The 18,939-nt window shown below is 39.4% G+C and overlaps 1 protein-coding gene, 1 long non-coding RNA gene and 1 pseudogene across 14 annotated transcripts in view; 1 reads left to right on the top strand and 2 right to left on the bottom strand.

Annotated features, from left to right (window-relative positions):
• The window catches only part of ITGB6 (integrin subunit beta 6), a 118,432-nt gene that overhangs the window by 36,777 nt on the left and 62,716 nt on the right, over positions 1-18,939 (top strand). For 6 of the 12 annotated variants that reach the window (XM_039855641.1, XM_039855640.1, XM_039855650.1 and 3 more), the window contains 5 exons: positions 12,343-12,395; positions 12,914-12,989; positions 13,734-13,813; positions 16,287-16,491; positions 17,108-17,354. In XM_039855641.1, coding sequence (XP_039711575.1) covers positions 12,343-12,395; positions 12,914-12,989; positions 13,734-13,813; positions 16,287-16,491; positions 17,108-17,354 — 661 coding nt within the window. Of the gene's footprint in view, positions 1-12,342; positions 12,396-12,576; positions 12,806-12,913; positions 12,990-13,733; positions 13,814-16,286; positions 16,492-17,107; positions 17,355-18,939 lie in introns of all 12 variants that reach the window. The other 6 variants (XM_039855643.1, XM_039855647.1, XM_039855645.1 and 3 more) reach the window with 3 other exon arrangements.
• Positions 6,943-18,939, bottom strand: part of LOC120597019 (uncharacterized) — a 55,007-nt gene continuing 43,010 nt past the window's right edge. For both annotated transcript variants that reach the window (XR_005651307.1, XR_005651306.1), the window contains exons 2-3: positions 9,444-9,631; positions 6,943-7,290 (exon numbers count right to left, since the gene is read on the bottom strand). This is a non-coding gene — a long non-coding RNA (uncharacterized LOC120597019). The remainder of the gene's footprint in view (positions 7,291-9,443; positions 9,632-18,939) is intronic.
• LOC120597244 (uncharacterized) lies at positions 10,452-10,570 on the bottom strand (annotated as a pseudogene).

Raw genomic sequence — 18,939 nt, 5'->3', positions numbered from 1 at the left:
AAGTTCAGGATCTTGAGATGAGATCATCCTGAATTATTGGGTGGGCCCTGAATCCAATGACAATTGTCCTGATAAGAAGAGAAGAAGACCCAGACAAAGAGAAAACACAGAGGAGAAGGCCATGTGAAGACAATGCATTGGAATAAAATGTCTACAAAACAAGTCAGTGCCCTGGAAGTGTATCTGAACGCCAAGGATTAAGCAAAGGACAGGGAAAGGATTCTCCTCAGAGCCTTCAGAAGGACCCAACCATGCAAACACCTTCATTTCAAAGTTCTGGCCCCCCAAACTCTGTGAAAATTCTCAGAATCAGGGATCTATTGTCCTATCATTGAAAACTGTCAATGTGACTATGGCCAGTCACTAATGTGTGTGTGGGGGAGTGTGGCGGGGGACTCAGTATGCTCACTATTCTACTACTCTGTTGCTTGAACTGACAAATAACAAGATATTCAACTTGAAATAATACTATTAGGGTAAGAATAATTTAGTATAAAAGTTAACCACATGTCTGGAATCAGATTTCCTGAACCTGAGGCGAACATTTCCATATAATAACTATGAGACCATGGTTACTTATTTAACCTCTCTCTGTGACATATTTTTTTCTCTTTTGTATACTGGAGAGAATCCAAGAGGAGCCCAAGGAGATGTGACAACAAACGTAATGTTTCCTAGATGGAATTCTTTAACAGAAAAAGGACATTAGGTAAAAACTAAGGAAAGCTAAATAAAGTATAGACTTTAGATAATAATAATAATGTATTGATATTGATTTATCAATTGTAACAAATGTACCCAACTAATGTAAGATGTTACTAATGGGATGTAATAAGGAAGACTGGGTGTGGGGCATATGAGAATTCTCTGTACTAACCTAAAACTGTTTTAAAATATTGAGTTAAATATTTTTAAGTGGGGGAAAAATATCAGAACTTTACCTCGTTTGCTGTTATTGTTTTAGGGCTATTTCAGGACCAAGGAATTTGTAGTTGCAATGTTCCATGAAACAGGATAAATAATTTTTTCAAAAGTAAGATGATTTTACTATTTGTAGAGTATGGTTGTACGAAATGTAATTGTAAGCGTGGTTTTTCTCACTCCAAAGCTAGATAAAGCCAAATAAAGTCACTAAACACTCTTTCATACCTTGATATTTCTTGGTTTTTAGATTTTCAAACTTTGACATCCATTGTGCTACTTGCATGCAGTTCAAATGAATAATCTAGCTTGTTCATCTGAGATATGTGGGGGGAAAAAACTTGCAAATGTAGCTTTGAAACATGTCCTCATGGTTTTTAAAAAATCTGCTACTGGGTTCAATTTTTTAGAAATGCCCATATCATAGTTTACTCTTTCCTTGGAAAAATCAAGCAGAATGAGTTACAGTGACTCTTTGCTATTTTGACATCCTACAACGTAGGCAAATTACCTAGTTTTATATAATCACTTAGATTCTCATCTCAATGAAAGACTAACACTTTCATTGTTAGAAGATGACATAAAATCGATCACCCCAAGAAGTGAAGTTTTTGAAGAGAAGAGATCTAGATTCAAGCAGATTGTTCTTGCCTTGCCTGAATCCCTGCATCCTAAGGGCTTGAGAAAGCAGGAAAGAAAACAAGTTTGGAGCAAAATGTTGCACACTTTCTCACCTGAAGAGATGCTTCTTACCCAAGGAAGAGAATGATGCTGTCTTAAGGGGATTACTCTTCTAGACCCTCTGGAAGCAAGACAAGTTGGTCGATAGATAGGTGGGTGAGGGCTTGAGGATGGGCCATTGTACCAACAAGAAACAAGCAAAGGGCAGACTCGAGTAGCAGTGGGGTCCTCTGCCCAGGGGAGAGTGTGTCATAGCAATGGACAGCAGAGCTTGGAATCCATTTCACAAGGGAGGCCAGCCTGGATCATTCAGCTCTAGTACTATCTGGGGTTTCTAAGTAACCAAGGTCAAGGTGTGGGTCTGACATTAAAGAGTATAATGAGTCATCACCACCCCAAGTGCTTAGGGTAAAGCATCCCAAGTGCTTTACCCCAAGAACTATCATCTAAACAGACCTGCTCTCTGGACTTCCCTAAAGAGAATTTTCTCCAGGAAAATCCATCTTGAAAGATCTTTGAATTGTATAATGCATTCAGAATGCACTGGGGAAACAAATGAATTCACATCTGGATTTTCTTAAGAAATCTTGCTATAATTTTAAAATTTGATTCTTGGGCTCTTTGACAGCAGGCTAGGTGAAATTCCATAAAACTTTCAGTACATCTATTTTCCCTTCTAGCACTGCTGAGATTATGTTAGGTGGAAATGGATCCAGGGATGCTAATAAGTACGTTAAAAAAAAGGCTTTGTCTAAGAGAATACTTTTTTGTTTAATTGTTAAACAAAGGTACCCAATTTTCTTCACTGTGGGGCTTCTTAAAGTGTTTAATAGGTTAATGTGCATTGTGAATTTCTGATAGGGGACATTAATAGTCTGTATTAACTATACTAGGAACATTAACTATACTAGGAACATTTCATTATCAGGGCAAGGATTAACAGCTTGGGATTAACTTCAGAACACAGTTTGGGAAATAGCATCGACACGTTATTATTATATAAAGTCCATCCTTTATTCAGTGCACTTCCTCCAGTGACATACATAAAAATAAATAATTCCGTTGGTTGAGTTAACATTTAAATTCTGTCTTCCTAATCCTGATGGCCTAAAGTTTAGGCCCTAAACTACTTCAAAATTAATTTAAACTGTACAGTAAATATCCAATAACCCACCAAGGTCTGGACTGAGCCAGTACTGACAACTCTATTTTCCATGCTATTGGGCATTACTCTATTGATACCCAAGATATAATATCATCAATATAGAAGGGATTATTTGCCAAAAGAAAAAAAATTTCCCCAAATAATTGCAACTAATGGCAACTTTTTTCTATCAAAAAAACTTTCATTATACATGTTTTGATTGTAATTTTTAAACTCCATGGTACGAAGAAAATTATTCACTACTTTAGTAGATGTTGAAACTACCATTGAGCCATTAGCTGCACTGTGCACTGTTTGAGGAAACCCTGTTACACTCTCCTCAGCTACCTGGTTTTGGGAAGGGACCATCTGTAAGCATAGCTTCACTCAGAGTAGTTCTGAGATGACAGGTTACAGGATAGGCAGGCAGTTTTCATACTCCCTCAAACAAGTCTCTCACATCTGACAACTCATTGGAGCCATTTTTTGTCTGAGAGTAATTATACCCAACAATATATAGATTCATTACATCTATTGTATAAAAATCCAACATATCATCTTTAGTTAGATACCAGCTGAATTTGCTTTTTAAAGTTTTCTTCTCTTCCAGTCCTTGAGACATCACCAGTAGAATGACATTTTGAATAGCTTGTGAGAATAATTTATTGCTTAGCCTTCTTAACAATTAGGGTGTTCACAGCATGCTCAATCCTTTTCCCTGTTTGATTTTGTGTAAATTGACTGATAAGAGTCAGTGAGTGGGCATCAGGAGCAATCAGAAAAGTCCATAAAATGGCAGGTGAAAGTAATAAATCCTCTGCATTTCTCCTCAAAGGTATTCTTCAGACATAATTATTGGCCACCGTTTCTTTAGCTTTTTAAAGAATAATAACCTTCCCTACTGATGCATCTTTAAGGTCAAAAGAAGTCTGGAACCCTTCCACTTTGCAAGGATTTTTTTTTTTACAAAGTAAAATATACCCATCTTGTCTACTTTCTTACAGTGGCTTGATAAGGAACAGATTTTTTTAAAAAAATCTGTTAGAGGAGACCCTTTTGCTACTGAAACTGACCAGATAGTCTCCCAGTGCAGCTACAGTGGGCCATAGGACCATGGGGGATTTCCCAGGTTTTCTTTTGCCTCCAAACGCCAATCATGGAGAATTCCAGAACAGAGATGCCAGCTAATAGGACTTTCGTTGGACTGAAGGAATGTTAACAACCCAAACATGTAGACAGTCTCACCACAGAGCACTTGCCTGCGTAGTTTGAACTTTCTTGTTCTGCCACAGAACATCTCTTACACAGTTACGACTCCACATAACTGCGCAGATCATTAGAGTTGATTAGATCTCACTGTGACTCTTACGATGAGAGTGATGGTGGGGTTATCAAGTAGGGGCCTCCATTACTCTTAGAGTCATCCCTGAGTCCTACAAGCAATCCATCTGTAAACTCTGTCTATCTTGGAAGTATATCTAGAATTCAGCTACTTCTTGCTACCTTCCTTTTTCAAGCCTTCATTGTCTCTGGCCTCAGCTGCTGAAATAGCCTCCAATAGGTCTCCCTGCTTCCAACCTTGCTGCTTCTACAGTATGTTTAGAGTGATTCTTTCAAAACGTAAGCTACAGCACGTCCTACCAAAATCCACAAAAACTTCTCTTCTCACTCAGAATACAAATCCAGAGTCCTGAACATGGCCCAAGAGGCTCTCCTGATGAGCTCCTTTCACCCCCTTGCCTCTCTGGCCTGTCCCCTGTCACCTCCTGTGCTTATCCATTCCCTCCACTGCAGCCTCACCAACTACTTTGCTTGTCCTCAAACATTCCCACTGCAGACCTTGTACTTGCTCTTCCTCCAGAGAGCAGTGTGATTCCCTCTCCTGCTTCCCTAGGATGCTGTCTGATGCCACCTTATCAGAGGCTTCTCTGCTCCCCCGCACCTTGTTCACTCACTAATTTCTTATCATTCTGTATTTTTCTTAGCATGTATAACTTCCCGACATCTTTATTTGCTTGGGTGTTTATTTTCTGTCTCTCCCACAGGAATGTAAGCTCCATGAGGCAGAGTCTCTGGTGGTTTTAATCAAAACTCTGTTACCAGAAGAGTGCCTGGTACATTGATGAATGAGTGAGTGAATGCGTGACTGACTGACTGACTGAATGAATGAAGCAGAGTCAATTTTTACTAGTAATGCCATTACCCATTGCAGTCCCAGAAGTAAGAGATGGTGCTCATTCCACCCCCCCACCCCCCCAAAAAAGCTTAAAACCAAGCAACCCTAACCCCTGGTTAGACTACTTGAAGATATCTTTTAAAAAAAGAGAAAATAATGCTTAGCAGTTTTGCAAGCTGGGAATGAGCGAATCATCCTGCAATCAATATTTCCATCTGTTCCCACCGGCTTCCTGCCATAGCATATCTCTTGCTTCTTAGGTAAGGAAATAGGGGCATAACGAGAGAGTCTAGTTCTCAAAGTCAAGTCTGAATAAATTCCCATTCACTGACACTTTAAGGAAAATCTCATTTTTGGATTTATTCCACATACTAAAAGACAGAAGGAGCTCAGTTCTTTTAGACTTTAATTTCCAAAACCCGAGGTGAGAGTTTCTCAAGCAGGCCTAACATACAAGATTTGTGTCAGACTTGCCAAATGAGAACTATCTTCCTTTAACAGTGGGACTGACTACGAGCTCCAAAGTGGGCGGAGGGCGACAGCGTCTGAAGGACCAGGAGTTAATACTGAGTCATCTCCCGGCCACAGGAAATGCCCGTGACCCCCCGTGACCGCCCTCTCCTGGACTCAGCCCGAGACCTGGCTCCCTGACCAGCGGTGCCACCTTCCCGCGAAGGGCAGCATGTTTTGTTTCAAGTTTGTTTTTAAGTGGTTTGTTCTGGACTTAAATCAGAGCAGGAATAAAAAAGGATTGTATGATCCAGGATCATATTTTCGTCTCATTTTAGGTGGTGAATGAATGATCGAAAGAATGAACAAGAAACCGAAAGGAGAGACAGCTAGTTACAGAGCTGGAGCTGGAACAAGGGGTCTAGAGATTGAGAGACAAATGTATTTAAAGTCTCCTCGGTCAATTTCATTTCTGCTGACAGCTGCTTTATGATTCTACTAACATCCCGTATCTACCACGAGGCAGTTTGCGCGGTAATGCAGAAGTCCGGCTAGAGAGCGGTCGGTTTGCAGGGCTGTGCCGCCTGAGCCGCGGTGTGATCTTGGGCAGGTTCGGTAGCTTCTGGTGCCTCATTTTTATCATCTAGTACATGGAGGTTAAATAGTCCCTACTTCATAAGGCTATTGTGAGATTAAACAGGGCAATACTAATAAATGTTTAACAGTGCCTGACACATGAAAAGTGCTCAATAAAATTAACTGCAATAAACAAGAATCCTGAGTGAAATCAGAGGAGGCTGGGGGGCGGGGCAGGTTACCATGAAACGGGTAAAACCTAGCTTGCACAGGTGCCTGTGAGTGGCTGGGAGCGGCGGGCAGCTGCAGGTGGGGACCGGAAGCCAGGTTACCTTTGGGAAGCATTTCTAGGTAACATTTCTGGTGAGTTGCCTCAGGTGATATCAAGAAGAAAGGGCCTGGAATCCCCAATGCTTCAGTAATTTGTTGTCGTGGTGTTTTTTTTTTCCTTTCTCATTTCAAATAAATATAGACTTTTATACCTAATTTATTTCCAATTTGCATTCCTTTTCTTAAAGAGGGCCCCCTAAATCATAGAATCTTTGAGCCCCATAAAATCTGGATTCACCCAGAAAAGTATAATTAAATCTTCACTACAATCCTGAAAAGTCGATATTATTACTGTCTCACAGAGTGTTAACTAAAGTGCTGAGAAAGAAATGCTATCACCAAGGACACATAGTAGGAACTGGCAGGGCTGCAGTTAGAACCCAGGTTTCTCCACATAAAAAAAACTAAATTCTTCCCGATACGCTTGACTTCCTCCAGAGCATCCTGGGCATCATGACCTGAGTTCCAGACTCGAACAGATATTTGCACACCCACGTTTGTAACAGCACTGTTCACAATAGTTAAAAGATAGAACCAACCTGAATGTCCATCAACAGATGAACAAAATGTGGTATATCCGTACAATGAAATATTATTCAGCCTTAAAAAGGAATAAAATTCTGATACATGCTACAATGTGAATGAAACTTGAAAAAATGCTTGGTGATATAAATCAGACACAAAAGCTTTATTGTGTGATTCTACTTATATGAGTTAGCTAGAATGGTCAAATTCATAGAGATAGAAAGCAGAATGAATGGTGGTTGCCAGGGGCCAGGGAAATGAGAAATGAGAAACAAAGGTATCGCTTCCAGATTTTGTGCATACCCAGTAACACACATCCTCAAGTCAGCCATAGCATCTGCAAACAGCCCGCCATGCAGTGCATATCACAGAATTACATCAGGGGCAGACCCAAAGGCAAAGCATCCATTTTCATTGACTTCTTTTAGCTGCTCACTCAGAAATGTTTTCATGGAAAGACAACTGGAGGTGGATTTGTCACCGGTACCTAAAATAAAGCAGGAAAACTCAGCAAGGCCATTCCAAGAGCTGGCAGTCATTACTAAGATCCCCAGGGTTCGAACTGGGTCCCAGCCAGGTTGACTCAGTGTTTCCTCTCCCAAGAGTATTTTGAGATACGTTGGGGCTGGCCCAGCTGTGCCCTAGATTGTCATTCTCTGATACGGATGAGTGGTTAGGCCCAAGAAAGACCAAGCCAAACACACTGAGTTAGATGGTTTCATATGGCTTCCTGAAGTCAAGGCTCCACTGAAGACAGCACATTACTAAATCTCAGAAGCAAAAGCCAGTTGAAGGGCAGAGCACAGGAGATGCTGCCTTCTTAGCTGTGAGGTGCTCTGTTAGTGCACCTTCCCCAGCTCAGACCTTTGAAGAGGATCAGACTCCCAAATGGATGGTAGAATTCTATCTCATGGGCCTGAGCAGTTAGTCTAAAAATGTAGGATCTCTTAATGGCAAGGAATATAGAGTCCACCTTGACCACCCACAAGTGATGGGAATCTGTTGTAAAAATACACAATGCTCTGTAAGAGACAGGATGCTGGAGAAATCCAGGAAGAGCTAGGCCTCAGAGAGATCTGCTCTGGAAGGGCATTTGGGATCCATGGCAGTTCTCGGCCTGGGCCATGATCTGTCCCCTCAACAGAGTGAGTTTGTGGGTCTGACTCTAGCGTTCCTCAGTTCATGAGACTCAGGAGCCCTTCTCTGCTGCATTTACAATTGATGCTTTCAACCCACCACCCCATCTACTCCTCATAGTTTTTCTCTGCCTCGGCTTCTGTCTCCCGAATAGGCTCGCTCCTGAAGCCTCATATTCCCTTCAACCTCATGTCCTCTCTGCCAGGTTCAGCTCCAATGATAAAACCATTGATTTATGTTTGTACCTTCCAGTTCAAGTTCCACATATATCCAGAAACAGAGGTGATTAATCTGGTTGGCTTGGCTGAGGGAACACATTTTTTTATTTGAACCCTCGAAGGGATGGCCAGCTCCCGGAACAGCAGGGGCATGGATGGGTACTTTCCAGGAGAGGGCGCCAGGCACCATATCTTCAAGAAGCAAGAATGTTTCCCCTCTGCTGGTATAAATTCTCCAGCGTGATGCCAAGGTGAAACAGAATAGGTGAATGTTTTCTTGTAGCATTGTTTTATTTCTATTTTCTCTTACATTCAGCTGCTTTTCTCCAGCCTACATTTTAAGCCTTTTCCCAGCTTTCATCACAACCCAAACAGGGGAGACATCTTCCCTCTTCTAATTGCATTATGTACTTTCTAAAACCATTTATTCATTTACTCATTTATTTACTTAATATATGTGGAGTACCTGTTTTGTAACAGAGAAAATATTAGACAATGGGGACATAAAAATTCATCCATTTACTCGATAAATATTAATTAAATATTTACAAAGTACCAAGTGTTATGCTACTTACTGGGAATATAAAGATAACTAAGGCAGTCCCTGTCTGATACCAAGTAAGAATTCAGTAAATGTTTGTTGAATAAATAAATGCCTTAAAAGACCTCACAGCCTAGTGGGAGAGAGAGGCTAAGATTTAGGCAATTACAAACAGTTAAAAGGGCTATCTCGGGGAAAGTTCCTTGGAAAAGAGGCCTGAAGACACCAAAAAGGTCTGCCTGTGGGAAGTACCAGTAAATCCTACACTGAGACCCAAATTATGCGTTGAGTTAGCCAAGTGAGAGGAGTGAAAAGGAGGTAGGGGCAGCACAAATGGCAGGTACACAGGCTTGGAAGCGAGGGCAGGGCTGCAAGTGGAGACGAAGAGCAAATGAAGCAGCACAATTCGGACTTTAGGAACTGGATGGAAGTCTGTACATGGAATAGTAGAGGGTTCTTGATTTAAACACAAGGTCACACTGAATGTCTGGAGTTCCCTTAGGATCTTGTTGTTGCTGCCTGCATCCAGTGGCAAAGGGACAGGGAGATGGTCTGGCAGTGGTGTATACCACTCCCACTCACATCCCACTGCCAAGAGCTAAGTCCCTGGGGTTCTCTTAACTGCACTACAGGATGGAAGAGGTAGTCTAACTATGTTCCCAGGAAGAAGAGATTTCGATGGCAGCTAGAACCTCAGAGAAAAGTTTCTAGGGAGTGAGCAGATGGAGAGTTGTGCAGGCATACCTGATTCCAGTTCATCCAAAGTGCCTGATGATAGCTTCCAGGGAGGTCACTGGGCAGACAGACAACTCAGAACCTGAAGAAACCTCTGGAGTCCAGGGTAGCACTGGTTAGTCCAAGGCATTTCAGGAAGTCTTGTGGGATGCAAGATCTCATCTTCCAAAATGAGATTTGAAATGTGCATGTTCAGTCTATAGAAAAAGGGGGGTTTCAAGTAGGAGATTGTCAAGAATTGTGGAGGGCTTCAGATTTTACTTGCAAGCTAACAAGTTAGATCATCACAGATTTGTAGGTGCCTACAGAGACATGAGATGTCTGGGTCAGAAATAAAGGACTTTATAATTCACAGCAATAACAGTGGCCAACGGGCCAGAATTTTCTTCCACCAGTTTCCCAAGGCCAATTGTCACAGAGTGACACTAATGCAAAGAGATGACACTTGCACATGTGGTGGGCTGTTACAAGAGAGAAACTCTGAGCTTATGGAAGCTAAATCTTTTATAATGGGTAGTAAACATGTCTGCTCCTGGTTCTGGAGGGTGACATGTTATCTTCCCAAGCTGTAAGCAAATCTACTTGATCTGGAGAGAGACACGATCTCTATCTTCAAAGGCTGTGCACTTTACAAACACCCTTGAAAAGATAATCCGGAAAAAAGGTAGTCAATGCCTTTGCTTGCAAGATGTGCAGAAATGTGAGAGATACTTTGAGAATTGTCTTCCAACAAAGATAGTTTCCTTTTTTATCAAGAAGGAGTATTCTTTAGATAGCAATTTTCTTTACCTGATCCTTTTCTTCCTGACTTCTAGGTATTGGCAGGCCCCGAGACTCAATCCTCAGAGCTTTTCCCTTCCTTGAGGATTTCATTCAGCCTCATCTTTAAATGTCATCAGCATCAAATCCATGCTGACGTTCTTACATTTTTTTTTAGGCAAGGCAACCTTTGGTAGACCTCATAGATTGCAAGGACCTTGTCAGCTTACAATCTCTTATTTTATTTTTTGTTTTTTACGCCTACAGTGCGTGGTCTTCCTAGGTGGTCTCCCATCCAAGTACTAACCAGGCCTGACCCTGCTTAGCTTCCGAGATCAGACAGGATCGGGCTTGTTCAGGGTAGCATGGCTGTAGACTGATGTTACATTTATAGCTGACACTAACATCGCCCCATTTGTAGACTCAGAAATCAAACTGCCTATGTGGCATCTTCACGTGGTTATCTTCTAGACATTTCAAAATTAACATGTTTTTGAATCCCATCCTTATACAAAACCTGATCCTTCTCCAAGATAGCCTCTCTCAGGAAAGAGTATCATACACTCAGTTGCTCAGGCCAAAAAATCTCTCTCTTCCATATCCACATTCAATCCATAAACACATTCTGTTTTCAAATTATATCCTGTCTGACCACCTCCATCCTCCAGCATCACCAACATCCTAGTCCCAACTACTTTGCCTCTGTCCTAGACAACAGCTGTAAATTCCTAATTGATCTCTCATCTTCCGATCTGGTCACCATACATTCTAACCTCCATGGAAGCCAGAGTGAGTCTTTTAAAATGTAAATTAAGTAATATCATTCCCTTGCTTTTGACTTGCTAATGACATTCCAATACATTTAAAATAAAATTCAAGGTCAAGAATACATATGATCTGACCTCTGCCTCTTAATTTGACCTCATTTGCTACCACCCTCCCTCTCCCATCTTGCCTTCCGCTGTCCTTGAAAGTACTTAGGGTGAGGTTGTCTCAAGGCCTTTGCACTTTGTTGCCCGAGTTATTTAGGGTTCTGTCAGATGTCAGTTGAGCAGAGAAATCCTCCCTGACTATCCTAAATAAAATAACGCACCTTCCTACTCCTCTTTCATTTTACCCAGCTTTATAATTTTTCATAGCCCTTATCACTGCCTGATTTTAAGACTCTGTCTCCCTATTGCTGCACTCTAACCTAAAATATATGCTTCACCTGTCAAGAACTTGGCTTTGTTCACTGACATATTCTCTGCTTCTAGAATAATACTTGACACAAAGTAGATGCTAAATAAATATTTGTTGAATGAATGGATGAATCAATGAATGAAAGCTAATAGTGGGTATGAAAATGAATGCAATATCAGGGACACATATAATTTGTGCCTCAATTTTTCTTCTTCATGCTAAATCAACTGATTTTATATAACTGTATCTTTTTCCCAAATGGCATATTTCTAATTCTTTAATAATTCTGGTTTCTCTCTACAGGAATCTTGCTGTGTTCTTCCAGGTTCTTGTGTATGGTGGAGTTCAAAATTGAACATAGCCTTCCAAGAAGAGCCTGACCAGTCTATAATAATTTTCCTCTCTTTACAGGTTCCATATGCTTGCTTAGAAATACACTTTAAAAAGATAATCTCCCAAGACATAGGCCCAGCTACAAAGAAATCCATCTAAGGTGAAATAGTTTGGAGAGTAACAAAGTGAATATTTGATTCTTACCTCTTTGTAGTCTCTACAAATCCCAAAACATCCTCTTGAATACATTAGGAAAATATATATAATCAACCTCATGAATTTAGCCACAGATTATATAGATTTTAAATCTGTCACTCTTTTGTTCAACAAACAAATGCCTCCTGCGTGCCAAGTGGTAAGCTAGAAGCTGGGACAGTACACAAAAAACAGCACTTGGTCCCTATTCAGAATCTTGGGCACCATTGTTTCTGTTTCAATTGTTGTTTCAAGACTAATTCTGGTCTAATTTGATTTTAATATATTATATTTATTTCCAATATTGCTTTTTAAATAAGAATACTATACTTATAGAAAAATATCTTTCATTCCATTTGAAAAACAAAGGAGCACGGTGTTTTGCTTTTTCTAGCCTGTCTTCTAAATTGACTGTAAAATAATGATTTTTATTTTTCAGAATCCATTTCAATTCTCTGCAAAGGATTTAACAATGAAATACAAAAATCTCAGGTATTTTCCTTTAGCTCGTTTTTTAAAACCCTCCTTACATATGACTTACATATTTGTGTTTTATTTATCAACTGTTTTTATTAAATTAAAATTACTTTAAAAACAACTTTAAATCATATTTCAATTGCTCTTTTGGTATTCCATTGATCAATATTTCACTAAAGATATTAACTTTCTCTAGGCTGCAGAGAGTCTAATAGAATTTACATGAAATTTTCTACTGAATGAATTTCCCCTACCTTCTTGGTGATTGTACACCTGCATTCCTTATAAGGAGAACAAGGAAGTAAATCATGTTGAAGTTGCTTTTAAACACAGCTTTTCTTCTTTACCTGTCCAGGTAGCCTGTTTTCATTTCAGTCTTAATGAAAACTTATTTATTTACATCTCAAGTTTCTTTTCAAAGCAGTGTAAGTAGTATTTAAAATTTTACACTTTGAGAAAGCAAGATTTTTAACAATGTTCAGCTTCGGTCTTGTAATGTTGAAGGTAATTCATTTTTCAATCTGTCTGCACAGCGAGAACTGAAACGAATGGGGATTGAACTGCTTTGCCTGTTCTTTCTATTTCTAGGAAGGAACGATCACGTACAAGGTAAGACCTGAGCTCTCCGATATATTGCTTTTGTGGTCTGCTTGACAAACCTGTCATTTGGTTCAGAAATTAGATTTGAAGTCATTTTTTTTTTTTATCTGTTCTACTGCTTTTTTTTTTTTTTTGCTATTGAACGTACATTAACAAATCACAGGCAGATGCAGGGCTGTTCCCATAAGGAATGCTCTAGGTTTAAGGTAAATAAATACAAAGGTTGCATGGGCATTTTAATGAGGAGAATTAAACAGCATTACTGCTCAATAGGACTTCTTAATACCTTCGTGACAACCATTTTGGTAACTTTTCCAACTATTTTATTATACAACAAGGACTTCCACTTAAGAGTAATAAACTTGAGAGAGAAAGAGGTTTATTTTAAAAATAAAAAAAACAGTACATTTAAAAGAGAAACATTTTAAATGGGTCAAATAATTTTTTAAAAATTTAGGTGCATGATAACGAATGAGGATAATAAATATGAGGATTCTATATTTGTGAGCATTGAGATTTTTTATATTTTAAGAAAAAAGAGAATAATTATTTTTGGCTAATTAGGCATACATATTTTCAGTGTGATAGGTGTAAAATATAAACCTTTCTATGAATTGCTAACATTTAGAGGACTGATCTTTGAAGACTAAAATAAACTTTGATATTGCTCCATTCAAGTACTTAAGAGCCATAAGTCTCGAAAATGGACTGAGAGTGCACTGAATCCTTGTGTCTTGCTGGGTTTAAACATAGGTGGCTGTGCCATGGGAGGTGCAGAAACCTGTGAAGACTGCTTACTCATTGGACCTCAGTGTGCCTGGTGTTCTCAGGAGGTAAAACAAATGACCTCAACATGTTTGTAAAAACTGCAGTTACGCTTAAGTTAATTCTTTCAGTGATTGTTCTTATCGTGCCCTGCTTTCTGTGGGGTTATAAGAGTGAGACAAATCTAGAAAGAAAAATGTACACATTAGTAGATCAAAGTAATCATTTCAAAAGTAATTTGTGGAGGGAGTGAATGTCTAATTATTCTGAAAAATATTTAACTCGGGTTCCTTTATTTAATGAGATTCCACCTCTTATTCTGAAGCCATTTCTAACTGCTGACATGTCCGATGCCAAGGCTTGGGTCATCCGAGGTCATGGAGATGATATTTTCTAAAACTAAACATATACTTGACTTCAAAACCGTCGTATCACATCTGGGAACCAAGATCCCTTCTGTAAGAGAAGTGTTTTGGGGTAAACTTTACTGTTCAAACGTTATCCAATTCTTTTAAAAATTACATTTTCATGAGCTTGGTGACGCTGTACCTCAACAATGACAAACCCGGAAATAGACATTCCTTATCTGATCAAACTGAAAACTGTGAGAAAGTAGGATAAGGGGGATTGGGAAATGTATAACAAGCCATCCTGAGTCACTGCCTCCAGTGACAATATAGAGCAATCTGTAAATGATTCTTGGTGAGAAAGAGCTGCCTTAGCTCTTTCTGGATTTAAAACAGGTCTCTACTGAATCTCATTAAGAGATTAAAATACCAAATGCAGCAGGGACTGGTAGAATGCTCAAGGGAAATAAACCGGGACACCCGACTCTGGACCGGGCAAGAACTGCTAAAATCCACCTCCCAAGGTGAACGTGTATCTCTGGAGGAGGGCCTCACCCACCACAGAGCACAAACCCAGCTCACTCCCATCACTGCCTTGACAGATGAGGCACAAAAGTGCAAGGCAATTATGTTTTTTTGAGCTCGTGTATCAAAAGTAGGTTTGAGAATATAGAAAGAAGGAAAAAATCTACATTTTTTTCACACTGACTCCCTGAAAAAGACAGTATTAGTTTCATGCGAGACATAAAGCAACAAATCAACCTAACAAAATGCTCACCTCTGAAATTTTTATTTAAATGCATTTTTGTCACTCGTTTAAGAGAACTTCATAAGTTACTACTGACAGCTTTACTTGGTAGCCGGTTATTGTCAAATTTTAAGGTCATATTATTCTAAAAAGTCACTCTAATAATGTTAGTTATATCGGTTGAGGCACTTGAAGCAAAAAGTAAATTAGGCTTCTGCTTAGAGCAGATAGAAAACAGGTTCCATGGTTAACATCAGCTTGACTTTTTGGCAAAGATGGCGATTATAGCTGATAGCAATGATACTGTATTGAGAAGGATTGTGAGGCCTCATTCAGCCACTGTTTGCCTTGGAGGCATCTTGGGAAATTACAGAGTTTGCTACACCTGGCCTGGGGCCTCAACTACGCACAGTTCTGACTGATATATAATAAATTATATTCTCAAAAATCAATTTCAGAAGAAATGTAACTTCCCTGGTTGATGAAAACAGTATGAGTGGCTTAGAATTCTAAAGAATGAAGAAAATAATATGAGCATTGGTTTGCCTCTCTCCAAGCATGAGAGTCAATGGGCCGCAAGTTTAACTTTGCTCAAAGCCTAAGCTTTAGAGCAGGCTTGGCTATCAGGTAAGACAGGCATTTATCTCCCCAATCCACTTTTCTTTTCCGGGCATTGCAGGGTTGGAATGGCCACATCTCTGCCTGGGAACACTCATCTCACTGCCTCCTGCTACACAGGTGGATCAGAAGGAGACTGGGGATCTCCCAAGTCTTACACAGAAAAGCAGTCTTCTACACCATGTTCTCTTTCACTTCCTTTCCCTACCTCCAAATCTTAGAGAAAGTTTTAAAGAATTGAATGCTTCAAGACATTGAGTTTAAAGTCTCCAAGAGGTTAACTTTAATGAAGAAAAGCTGTTAATGTAAAGATGATGCATTCATGAATTAAACCAGGACAGAGAGCTAACTAAGGAGATGTCACAATCCTTGCCCTTTGGGAATTCACAGAAAAGGTTCTTTGTCATTGGATTTGGTAATATACTCAATGAGCTTGGATAATCCTAGGAGTTCCCAAACCTACAGGTCATCCGTAATAAATTCCCAGGGTGATATCAACTCTATGACTCATCTGTTTCACGGATTTAGTAGTGGCACAGGAGATGCCTTAAAGAAATAAGCAGTAAAAATCCTCCCCAAAAACCTGCTAGGTAAATTCAATTGAATATAATAAAAAGAAGAATTCAATTTTACTCAGAATTTTAATGGAGAATTATCTCGTTATTCTGCTATAACTTAACTTCAGACATACAATCGATGTCAGGACATGGGATGTGATATACTGAGTATGACAAGATGCCTAACTAGCAAAGCAAGCAAAATAAAATTTTATCTCCAAAAGAAATGCAAATTTGTCTTCTTTTGTTCTTTATTGCTTTTCTTTTTTAGAATTTTACCCATCCATCTGGAGTTGGTGAAAGATGTGATACCTGGGCAAATCTTTTAGCTAAAGGATGTCAACTAACCTTCATCGAAAACCCTGTCTCCCAAGTAGAAATACTTACAAATAAGCCTCTCAGTGTAGGCAGACAGAAAAATAGTTCCGACATTGTTCAGATTGCACCTCAAAGCTTGATTCTTAAATTGAGACCAGGTATGTTATGATTTACATGAGCCTGGGCTCATGTAAACAAATCTAATGTCACATGGTAATACTGCTGTTCTGCTGGTACATCTTGTACCATATTACATATCATTGATTGTGAATACTCAGATTCCCATTCTTAAGGAAATAGACAATTGCAAAGCTAATACTTTTCTTTATTCACATTGGTCACTTGCATTCCACATGTGTTACTAAAAAATCCTTATTTAATAGTAACCATTTGAATTGCTCAAATGTTGTCAAGGTTTACCTCACATTTCTTTAAGAGTTGTAACGTAGCTTTAAACTCCTTTTTATTTTGCTCTCCTTTTCTAAAACCATGTACAAAAAAAGTCAGCTTATCTTCTATCTAAATGGATGCTAGTTCTCCCAAGGAGATATAAAATATCCTAACTCTTACCTCCTCCAGTAGCTCTAGCCACACTGCTAAAAGATTTTCATGGGCTCATTCATTTATAAACTTTTACCACATAGTTTATGAAATCCTAAGTATCTTCAGTAACTTCTTATTGGAATGAAATAGCCAGCTGGCCCAGTGATTGATTAGTCACAAATAAGTCCTCATGCGTTTTTATGGATTTGCTTTTTTTTGTCGGAACTGCAGGCAGTGAACAGACTCTTCAAGTGCAAGTCCGCCAGACCGAGGATTACCCAGTGGACTTGTATTACCTCATGGACCTCTCAGCCTCCATGGATGACGACCTCAACACAATCAAAGAGCTGGGCTCCCTGCTTTCCAAGGAAATGTCTAAATTAACAAGCAACTTTAGACTGGGCTTTGGCTCTTTTGTGGAAAAGCCCGTCTCTCCTTTTATGAAAACAACGCCAGAAGAAATCGCCAACCCTTGTAGGTAAGTAAATGATTCTCTGGCGTCTTTGAACACTGATTTTCTGTAGAGATAGACTCACTTTGAGCTGCACTTTGCAGGAGCTTGCTTACTCCCTGGCATTTACGTCCTGAACGGCTGGCTCTCAGCAGCTCTCTCAGTTTCCTGGGTTTTTTGGAACCAAAGGAAAGTCATTTTAATACATGGTTCTAGCCTTGGGTCCTCGCAGCATCCATCTCCCTGTGTAGGTCGGGATGTGGTAAATTTGGCTTTATGCTCTGCAGACAAGGGGACCGAGACTGTCACTATAGGTTCCCCTGAACTATGCCCATTCCCAGAACTTTTGAGACCTTCTGTCCTCAATGACCACCACTTTCTGCGGCCATTTGACAATAGCACACATTCTCTCAGAGAATCTTTCTCCACTACAATGACTTCTGCTAAAATCATATTTTTTGAAACTTCTGATTTGCTTTGGGAAATGTGGTGTTCTCTTATTGTTTGAAAAAGGCCTTTGTAGCCTTCACTGCTACTGACTCAGTAGGAAACTAATCAACGACTCCATTATAATATATTAAAACCATGTATTATTCAGGCGATGGTCAAGGGCAAGTAGCTCTGTTATGGCTTACCTATACAGCCAATGACATGTTCAAAATAAAATTTAATATCCTTCTATTGAAAAAGAGCTGCCATTTGGTCTGTGCCAGACCCTAAGCTGAAGGTTTTACGTACATAACTACATTCAGTCTTCATAATAACAGCAGATCTAAGCAGATTTTGTCATCCTTATACTCAGAAGAACTAACAGTGGCTTTGAGAGGCTAGTAATTTGCCCAAGTCCACATGGCTAATCAGTGATCTGTACCAAGATCTGGGCTGGTCCAAAACCAAGCCCTTTACTATTATGAATCTAGTGTATATGAAATGACTTTCCAAGCTTCCATTGTCTTTCGATATTTGTATACTCCCAAGGCGTCAATCTCTATAAAAGATAAACAGATTTTATAATATAATTTTAAGACATCGTAGTATGGTTCCCAACCAGAATCTGACATTTGACCATGAAAGGGATTCATCACTGATTATAATTCTTAGGAACTGCGTTTGGTTGCAAGCATCAGAGATAGTGTCTGCCCCCATTGTCCTCCCCCCCTTTTTTTTGAGATATAATTGCCATGTACTAAAATGCACACATTCATTAGAAGTGTTGTTTGATGTGTTTTGATGACTGATTATACCAATGTAATCACAACCTAAAACATGATGTAGAACATTTCCATTACCTCAAAAAGTGCTCTTATGACCCATGAGAGTCAGTTCTATTTCTCCAGAGGCAACACTTTTGGTTTCTATAATTTAGATTGGTTTTGCCTATTTGGGGTTTTTAGAAATGGAATAATGTAGTATATACCTTCTTTCTGTGTTTGCCTTTTTTCACACGAAATAATGTTTTTGAAATTCATCTATGATTTAGTGTTTATAGCAGTTTGTTCCTTTTGTTTTAAGTAAGAGTTCACTGTATGGCTCCACTACACTTTGTTTATTCATTCTTCCATTGATGGACATTCAAGTTGCTTCCCATTTTTTGGCTATCATTAAAAATGCT

This window comes from Pteropus medius, unplaced genomic scaffold (assembly GCF_902729225.1).
Source record: "Pteropus medius unplaced genomic scaffold, Ma_sr-lr_union100, whole genome shotgun sequence".
NCBI lineage: Eukaryota > Metazoa > Chordata > Mammalia > Chiroptera > Pteropodidae > Pteropus > Pteropus medius.
This window is presented reverse-complemented; position numbering and strand designations above follow the sequence as displayed.